Below are 10270 nucleotides of genomic sequence, written 5' to 3'. Positions count from 1 at the left end.
TCCGTTCGAGCCATGGCGGGGGTTGCCGCATACGGATCCGGGAGTTTACCAACGGGTAGCCCATTATGCGGAAATCGTCAACGCCGGGTACATCCAAGGTTAGCCAAACCTTACATCACACTTGTACATGTATGTTAGGGGCAGAAGCAAGTTTTCCAACAATTCTGACGCTCCGGTGATCTGTTTCTTGGGAAACCCTAGGGCGGGACCCCTAGGGTTAGGGTTTTACCAAGTGATCTGTTAGGGTTATAGTTAGGGTTAGCAATGTATGTGGAAACCCTAGGGTTAGAGTTAGGGTTAGGGTTAGGGTTAGAGTTAGCAATGTATGTGGAAACCCTAGGGTTAGGGTTAGGGCTAGAGTTAGGGTTAGGGTTAGAGTTAGCAATGTATGTGGAAACCCTAGGGTTAGGGTTAGGGCTAGAGTTAGGGTTACGGTTAGGGTTAGAGTTAGGGTTAGAGTTAGGGTTACAGTTAGGGTTAGGGTTCGGGAAACCGTAGGGCGGGGACCCCGCGGATCTACCCATATGTACATCGATAGCAAATGTTGGGCCTAGTGGCTCCGGTTGACCCGTCTGCGAAGAGCGTCACCCATGCATGGGACCTACATATGCCATCTACGAATTCTTAAAAAATAGAACCATTTTTTACATAATTCATACTAGTAAATAAATAATAGAAACATATTATAAAGTAATATGAGAGAGGGAAAAAAATAAATAAATAAAAAAATCTATATGCCGAGGGTGGCCGTCGGCATAGGGTGGCCATGCCCTATGCCGAGGGTGGCCGTCGGCGTATGACTGACGCCGTGAGCGGGCGTCGACGGTGCGGGTGCGAGGGGAGGTGATGGAGACCTCTACGCCGAGGGCCAGGTAGACGCCGACGGCGGCCCTCGGCGTAGGAGCCTAGACGCCGACGGTACCTAGACGCCGACGGTCGGCTTCGGGCGCTGCCCTGGCGAGGCCGTACGCCGACGGCCCCGATAAAATGCCCTCGGCGTAGGGTTTGGCCGTCGGCGTCTAGGCCCATTCCTGTAGTGCACCAACAGAGAGCACTTTGCATATATGCATGCTTGCAGTTGCTTCCATAAAAAGAAAAAGATCTCCAAAGAACTTGACAGCACGTACCAGCAAGTCCACTTACTCATGGACCGAGCTAAAACGATCGAACACCCTCATGATCAAGTCTTGGATTGACAGCCATCTTTTGATCGATCGAGTTCGCTTTACTCAAGGAACAAATTAAGGAGATCGACCAACGGAAAAACAACGAAAGCTCGGACCCAACCATGCATCTCAAGACAAGAATCTGAGTCGTTAAATAGTTCAAACAAAAATACTCCTAGTGTTTCAGCGAATAGGGTCAAATTAGGTGGCAAAAGGTACAATTTGCTCGAGCAAAAAGAAGACACGATATCAGGGGCAAAATAGTCAATACAGAAAATGAGGGACTTTATAAATGCTAAGCGCTGGCGCCACATTGGTGCAAGCAACTCGAAGCGAACGAGTGCTTGCTGCCATTCGTTGCGTGTGCTCTGCTCTTGGCATCTCTCTTCACGCTTTGCTAGCTCTCGAAGAAGCAGAGGGTGTGTGAGTGAGAGAGATCAGAGATGCACCGCAAGGGAGGCAGCGCGGTGATAGCCGTGGTGCTGGCGCTGGCCGGCATGGCGGCAACCTCGTCGGCGGCTGTCTACAAGGTTGGCGGCGCCTCCGGGTGGACAATCCTCGGCAATGTCAACTACACCGACTGGGCTGGGAAGAACACCTTCCATGTGGGAGATATCATAGGCAAGTTCTGCATTTCAGACTATTTCAAATTACTTTCAGGAGGTACAATACGTCTTTGTTTCTCTTCAGTAGGTAGACAAATAAACTTCTGAATTCTTGCTGAAATTTAAACTTTCCTTCTAAAAAAGAAATCGAAGAGGAAAATGTGAGGCTTATATACTGCAAATCGTTGTGCAACTAATATAGTAGGAGCACTACTAGTTCTGTAGTACCTGTTGTGAGTTGTTGACTAAACATGGCCATCCCTCTTCTTAGTTCATACGAATGACAACCGTCACAAGAGTAGTTTTACAATGCACCGTTCATCTGTTTCTTGTCTTGTGTTTAGACGAAGAATCTTGCTTTTAACCATGCCATGAAAAACGAAAAATTAGGAAAAAATATATAGCATTTTGTACTCACTTCGATTTCATTGCGCACTCAACTAGTACTGCAAGTTTTGTGTGGTGGCTCTTAAAGCCGTTCACAGAGGCTTCGTGATGCCTGTGCACAGTATTTGCATGATCCATAAATTTAGCTCGCCCCGTCCAACTGCAACTGCATTACTGTTCTGTACTCCCACACCTCTGAAGCAGAAATATAAAGTTCAGTTGGTCAGATCGCCCTCTGTAGCTTCTTCAAACAAAAAAGAAGTTATTATATTAATGGACCATCTGAGCTAGTGAACTCTGAATCATAAAACTACTATGTCATAGACCAAATAGTAATTGTGGATGCCCAATTTATTGTTCTCATCGGCTGCTAGAACTGTCAGCACACGGACTGAACTTTTATCAGAGATCAGTAAAAATTCATTCGGACTGCGTTGCGGTGTGCACTGTGCATTCCCTGATGTTCCAGCATGCTAGCTGCAACTTCACACTTAAAATGTGGTTATTTTCTCAGCAGTAGCAAATTAATCTGAAACAGCTAGGAAATGATTTGCAAATTGTAAGGTACTGTTAAATGAATAGCTTCGTCTGCCAGGATACTACTGTGGACTCCTCATTGGTTGTAAAGTGAAGCACTTTGGCACTTTGAATCATGAGTAAATCAGAAGCATGCCTTTTCTCACCACCTTGCTAGCTAGCTTTGGTGCAAAAAGAAAGTGTTCTACACATGCTCATTCATTTTGTAGACCTATCTACTTACCTTATGATGCACGTTTTGGTTCATCTCTAGCACTTTGCGTCATCATCTCATCCGTTTGGTGTCATCCAAGTGATATGATCAAAAGGTAAACAGTTCTGATTTGTGTGTCTGCTCGTCCCATCCCATGCACGCAGAGTTCAAGTACCCGCAGGGCATCCACAATGTGCTGGAGGTGAAGAAGGCAGACTACAACAGCTGCACCAACTCGACGCCCATCGCCACGCACACCTCCGGCGACGACAAGGTCACCATCAAGAGCCCCGGCCACCGCTTCTTCATCTGCGGCGTGCCGGGACACTGCGCCGCCGGCCAGAAGCTCAACGTCCGCGTGCTCAAGACGCAGCGGCCGCGCTCCTCTGACGCCCCTTCCCCGGCTCCCGCCGCGTCCGCCTCTGCGCCGGCGCCAGCAGCGGCTTCCCCGCGCGCGGACGGCCAGACAGCCTCGACGCCCCCCGCCGCGTCGGGGACAACGTCGGACGGAGGGGCCACGACGAGCGCGCCCGCGCCGAACGCCAACGGCGCCGGCATCGTCAGCGCAGGGTACCCGGCTTTTGCGGCATTGGCCGTGGCCGTGGCCGTGTCCATGACGATGTTACAGTACTAGTACTAGTCCTTTGGTCTTGTGTTGTGTGCGTTGCGTTCATCTCTCGGCGGTGTCCGATTCTTTTTCCTGTTCTATGTGTGGAGTGCTAGTAATATTGTCCTGTTCTCGCTGAGTTATTTTTTACCATGTTCATGTTTTTACTGGGTTATTTTATTTCCATGCATGTATGGATGTATCAATTGATATTTTGTACTTTGCGTTTAATATCTTAGTGATGCAAATATTACTCCCCTCCATTAGTGTATACATGACCACTATTAAAAATACAGTTTTCAATATATAAGATCACTAACACTAATTGAGAAAAAAATAGAGCGAAAATGCATTTAACCCGGTTTCACTTCCCGGAGCCGTTCCGTGTGGTTTAATCTTAGCGTTGTTTGTTCTTGCCGGTTCTAATGCTTCTGCTTGTCCCATATGGTTTGTCTTCTTCTATCGCGTGTGACAGTGTACACCGCATGTGATTTGGTTTTGTAGAACACGTGCCATCGTTGGCGGTTTAGTTTTTCCTTGTTGCCCTTTGAGCGGGTTAATTGCGGTTGATACATACGGTGATTTGGGATGCAATGGGAGTGGTGCTGGTTTCAGAGGCTGCATCGGTTGTATGTGCACATTGATCGCATGTCCATAGCCTTCGCGTGTGTTTCGTTTGGGCTTTATGGTCCGATTCAGGAAAAGATGCGCGAGACCATCCACCTTACCTGTGCACGTCAAAAAAATTTGTTGGCTTGGTTAGCTTTAGTCTCGGTGTCCATGGGCGTATTTGCATGTGTGGTGACAAGCATGACGAATGTAGTCTCTCTGTTCGCTTCTGCCATATGTGCCGGCGTCGAATTTGGTTGTGTTCTGGATGCATTGGCTGATGAAGCGTCATCTCACACAAATGTGTGGTACGTATTGTGTTTCGGTCAACTGTGCCGCGTGCTAGCATTCAACTCCCAACGGTGCCACTTGTTGGGATCCGATTGTCCAAGGTGTCACGTGACGGGAACCGGCTGCCCAATGGTTCCACATGTTGGGGTCCGCATGTCCAGTTTATAGTGCGCTTGGCTTGGCAATTGCAGAGGCCTATTATTCCCATTTATACTTAGTCGTACTTTCACTATGGATTGTTACGTCAATACATGTGTCATGTGTTACGATTTCATTACGTCAATACATGTGTCATGTGTGTCTGGCTTAGTTGTGTTGTTCATGTGTTACGATTTCACTGGAATGGCTTTCTGTGTCGGCTGCATGGTGTTTGTGATGGCTATTTGACATGTTCTTTGCAGCGCGCTGTGCACACATGGAGGCTTGCATGTCGCCTGTTGTGGCCCCGTTTCCTGTTCCTGCTTGCGTAGGCTTTTGGTTCTTGTGTCTCTTTGCTTTTGCGAGAGAAATCAGAATGATTACAGACACTCGAAACATGGTGATGAATGAACCGTCTTACTCTGGCTACAACGTGACCAAGTTGTCCAACTTTATTACTTTTTTTCTACTATCTAGTGAACATGATAGCTTGTGTCAAGCTTTTGTACTATTTCACTCATAAAAATACTAGTTATTTTTATTTTATTTCCCTTTCCTTCGAGTGACGATGTATGCATGTCTTCCTATGCCCCTCTATTTATGGTTACTAGCTTGCCTATGTAGAACTCGTGTCGATGTGCTTCCTCACTCTATCTTCCCAATGATACATCAAGCAATCATGTACTACACAAATATGCCGCTATGGATTCAAACTTTATCCGGGGCGAGAGCATTGATAGTTAGCACTCTAGTTAGGAGTTGTGTATGTGTCTGCTCCAAACATCGCTGATGAGTTGATCCTGTTACCCCATTGTTGGAAGGTGCATGACCACAACACACATGACATGCCCCACCATCATTGCGAGAGAAGGTGTTTGGACACCATGAACCTCTGCCATGGCACACCAGTGCATAAGAGCAAGGCGACCTTGGAGTGCATCTCGCCACAATGCTCCCATGAGCTGCCGGAGCCAGCCAGAGTGGCGGATTTTCCCTAATACGACCAACCCTTCGACCCTAGCGGGCAGGTGCAATTTTATTCTGAATGGTGGCCCGAGCATAGGTCCATGCTCCAGAGTAGCTGCACCACTGGCGCCCCCTAGAAGAGGTGCCCTGTACTCTCCAACATCGCTACGGTGGGAGGAGGATCCACCCTTTAACACGTGTTCATATTTTCTTGTTGATAGGTGGAGTTTGAAACACATAACTATAGATGTCCTCTTTCATCTGGGGCCAAGCAAACAGAGACTTGATCCCTTGCTATGGGCCCAAGAAGTACGAATGGATGCTGGTACGACTTGCATGCAAAGGTAGCATAATGTATTTGTGTGCTTGTGTATTGTCACCCAACCATATTCGATCTTTGTATCAAATAAGTCCTTGGTGGAGGGAGTAGCCACGAGAGTTCGTTGTAACCAGACTGAGTTCTTGCAATAATTTCGGAAATGATTTTCAATCACCATTGTGAACAAAGAGATATATTGAATAGTTAATTCTGAGATGTTTGCTTGGACATGGCATTAGCTACGGGGTTATCTGGCCCTTTCCAATACACCAACTTGTACTAGAAACTCATGAGCTCTAGGAATGATTTTTCCTGTATTTTTCTAGCGAGCTTCTAATCTGATAGGTGCACTAAGATGCAATGATGGTAATGGGGAAGGGCACCTGCTGGAGGCGACAGCGAGAAGGATGGCAATACACAAGCTCCTTCTCATATGTTGACATGATTTGGGTAGTTGTTCCTAGGGCTTTGCCGAGATAAGAAATGGGATGGCTTTTTTGTGCTAGCACAATGCCAATACCCCGGCTACAAGCTTCAGTTTCTACTGTAAATGGCATTGCAAAGTCTGGCAATGCCATTACTTGTGCTTCAAGCATTTCCGATTTGAGAGAGGCAAAAGCATGTTGTTCATTTTATGTCTAGGAAATAGTAGTATCCTTCTTCAACTGATTGGACATTTTATGAATGATGAGTCTGTAATTCTTGATGAGAGTTTTGTAGTACCTTGATACACTGAGAAAACCTCCTACTTTCTTATCATTCTGAGGCGAAGGCCAATTCATAACTACCGTGATTTTTCTTGGATATATAAGTTGATATTCCTGCTCTAGGGCTAAAATGTCTCGCATACTCAAACTGTGATTGTGCAAGAGTTCATTTGCTCAGCTTCACTAATAATTGATTCTCTTGCAACAACTAAAATACCTATGTAAGGTTTGTCACATGACTAATCAGTGATGGACTATAGACTAGGATATCGTTCATAAACACCGACACACTTTTCTCGATTATTGAGTGCAACTCAAAACTAATGTAGCCATGTGTCTTGATGGATATTTAGTGTCATCACTTGCCACCAATCAAAATCCGATGATACCCGGCTTGGAGATCTATCTTTGTGAACCATTTAGCTCCGGCTAACTCGTCTAAGAGCTCATCCACAATAGGCATGTGATACTAATTTTTTACTATAAAGTTGTTAAGGTCTTGATAATTTACACAAAACCTCCAGGTTCCATCCTTTTTGCGCACAAGTATCAACGGTGAAGCAAATGGACTAGTTCTTTCTTGTATAAGCCCTCTTCCCAACAGGTTCTTCACAAGTTTCTCAACTTAAGTTTTCTAGTTAGGTACATATCTAGATGGCTTGCAGTTAACTGGTTTGGTGCCGGGTATTAAGGGGATGTGATTGTTAAACTTTCTCTATGGTCAAAATGTAGTGGGAACCTCAAAGAGATCGGTATAATCTTAGAGGACCTGCTGGATGCTATTTGGAATATGTGCAGAGGAAACAACTGGTTCTTCATCCAGACTATGTAATTCCAACACCTGACAGACGTCTCCTCTTTGAATTAAGATGTGTAATGCTTGGGCAGACACAATGGAGCAGGTTTCCAAGTTGGAATTAACTCCTACCAAAGTAACTAATAAGGGGTGGCCCGATTGATGCGGGGTGGCCTTCGGACACCTCCACACCAAGACCAACAAGTCCCCCAAGTGGACCGATGACGCGAGCTCGGGTTGAAGCGCTACACGATGAGGTGAACTCGCTCCTCACCAACCTTGATCTCGCTACCCCTTTGGACGGAATGCTACCTCATGCCGATGTGCTATGTGTCATTAGGTACAAGGCGCATGAAGACCCCGGAGAGGAGGATACGCCATGGTCAACGGAAGGAGAGGAGCAGCGGGACATGGAGCTGATCACGAAGCGGGACCCGACGTCACTCGAAGCGCTCAAAGGAAGAGAAGAACGCTGGCCGGTCCAGGACCCGGTCGGACCGGCCCCACAACCGGACCATCCGGTCCCAGGCCCGGTCAACCGGGCGCCCGACCGGATTTCCCTGCATCGTACCGGAAGGCAACCGGACGGAAACTTGCGAAGTTTCCGGTTGGCGCCCGGTCGACCGGACCCAGGACCGGACCACCCGGTCACAGGCCCGGTCTGACCGGCCCCAAACCGGATTTGACGGGAATGACTCACCAAACTGCCTAAGTTATCCACCTGCGTACCTTTTCTCCTTGCTGGCCATGTATGCCTATATAAGTAGCCTGGACCCCTCCTTTACCCCTTAGACTTGAATTGAGCTTAAACACAACTTTGAGCTTAGTCTCCCTAGGGTTACCATCCCTTTGTAATCAAGGCATCCTGGTTGTTGATTTGGATATTGCTGAGTGAGATTCTAGTACAAGCTACTATCTCTCCCTCATCAATCTCTTCTTCTCCAACCCCAATCTCTCACCGGGAATTCTGCCGCGTGCCTCTTCCAGGTGATTCTATTGGTGTGGTCCATCGAGCCACGGGGGTAAGTATCGGGTGTATCGGGTTGGTGTGTGTGCGTGAGTACCGGCGTTCTTCGTGTTCTTCGTGTTCCTCGCGTTCTCCCACCTCTTCCCTTCGTTTTTGGGGTCAAATCGCGAGATCGGGCCAATCCCTAGATCTTAGATCTCATCATATGGTATCAGCATCTCTTGGTTACCGCGATTTTGACCCTCCACCCACCCGATTTCGTTTCTAGAAAATTTTCCACAAAATCCCCAAAAATAGCCCTAAATTGCCTCTTGACCGATCTGTGATTTGGTTGTGTTTTGAGTGGTTTTGGTCCGTGGATCCGGTGTTGTTGTGCTTGATCTACTATTTCCCCAACTTTTAGCCTCCAATTCCATCGTTTCCCGTCGATTTCCTCTTTTGGTTTTGGTTTGGGGAAGAACAGGAGAGAGAAACGCGAAACCCGGTCAACCGGACCCCAGACCGGACCAGCCGGCCCAGCACCCGGCCGACCGGGCGCCAACCGGACCAACCGGTCCACCGTCCGGTCCAACCGACCCCAGACCGGGTGCAGCTCCGCGCCCTCCTTCGAGCTCGATTTCGGCTACCACCACCACCACCACCACCACCATCATCGCAGGTATACCTTGCAGTTTTCCCTTGTAACCCTCTTCCTTTTGCGATCTATCCTATCAAGCATTGCTTGTCTAGTGTTTCGAGACATTGCACGTGGCCCCGATTGTGAGGTGTGTGTCGTGTGGAGTAAAGGATACAAGCAAACACTCGTGTGGCAAGATAGCAAAAGCGAGGCTAACGCAAACATAGTGTGTGAAAAAGCCCCAAAAACACAAAAAGAGTGCAATTCGCACCATACATCCATACATACAAAAGTGTGCAAGTGCCACCACAGATACAAAAGAGTGCAAGTGCCACTGTGTACAAAAGAGTCATAAGCTTTTAAGCAAACGAGAGAAGAGAAGAGAGGCCGCGTGTGAATCTTGTTGTCTCTTCATTTGCAACCAAAGCTTTGGCTCTCCTTGTGTTAGTGTGACACCGAGCACCTTTACATACACTTTTCCGCTCACTTTTGGTTACACTAACCCCGCTTATCCCGTGTGTGTGTTCCACAACTTTTCCGTGTTCATAGTGATCTTCACATTGACATTTGGATTTTTGGACCTCACCCACTTTTAACAACATACTTGATCTTGGATTTCGTCTTTTGGCTTTCCACACCACTCACCTAACACCATATTTGCTAGCTTTTGCGTGTGGTTTTGCGTGTGTCCCCGATACACTTGATCTTGCTTTTGGCTTGGTTGATTGCCTCAATACTATCTTACCTTGGTAAGAGTGCGAGGTAGTCTCCTTCCACTAACATACACAACATAGTTCTTGTCTTGCCATCATGGATAGGAACGGAGATGACCCAAGGGATGGAGAAGTCCTCCGCAACACCGAGAGGTTGGCTACTCAACACAACCTATGGACACAACGCCAAGAGTTCAAGGAGCAACTCACACTCTTCGAGACTCGCATCGACGAACAATACAATGAGGTGGCTCACAACTTCTCCGCCGTGAACCAAGACTTGGCTCTTCTTCGTGAAGCTACGGACAACTTGAATGGCCAAATGGCGGCCAATGATGCGAACATGGAGCGGCGCATGGATAACCTCGAGCGCGCCATCACCAACTTGGGTCGCCATCGACGACACCGCTCTACTTCATCATCCTCAAGCTCGCCACAAGATTACTACTCTCATGGTGGCCTTTCGTCCTCAAGCTCTTCCTCAAGGCATGAAGACCATCATCGACCTCATCGCCCACATGTTCGTCATGAAGACTCTCGCTCCAACTCTAGGCGAGGAGAAATCCATCGTCATGCTCGTCCACATGAACGTCCTCCACAAGATCAAGTCCTCCAACAAGATCGTCAACAAGCGGATCGCCATGCCCACCATG

The 10270-nt window shown here is 47.6% G+C and overlaps 1 protein-coding gene across 1 annotated transcript; it reads left to right on the top strand.

Annotated features, from left to right (window-relative positions):
* The first annotated feature begins 1479 nt into the window (after positions 1-1479).
* LOC127292264 (blue copper protein) lies at positions 1480-3768 on the top strand. The gene is made up of 2 exons (XM_051321628.2): positions 1480-1787; positions 3053-3768. The coding sequence occupies exons 1-2, from the start codon at positions 1610-1612 to the stop codon at positions 3520-3522; spliced, it is 648 nt and encodes a 215-aa protein (XP_051177588.1). The 5' UTR covers positions 1480-1609; the 3' UTR covers positions 3523-3768.
* Positions 3769-10270: the final 6502 nt, after the last annotated feature.

This window comes from Lolium perenne, chromosome 4 (genome assembly GCF_019359855.2).
Source record: "Lolium perenne isolate Kyuss_39 chromosome 4, Kyuss_2.0, whole genome shotgun sequence".
Taxonomy (NCBI): Eukaryota; Viridiplantae; Streptophyta; class Magnoliopsida; order Poales; family Poaceae; genus Lolium; species Lolium perenne.
This window is presented reverse-complemented; position numbering and strand designations above follow the sequence as displayed.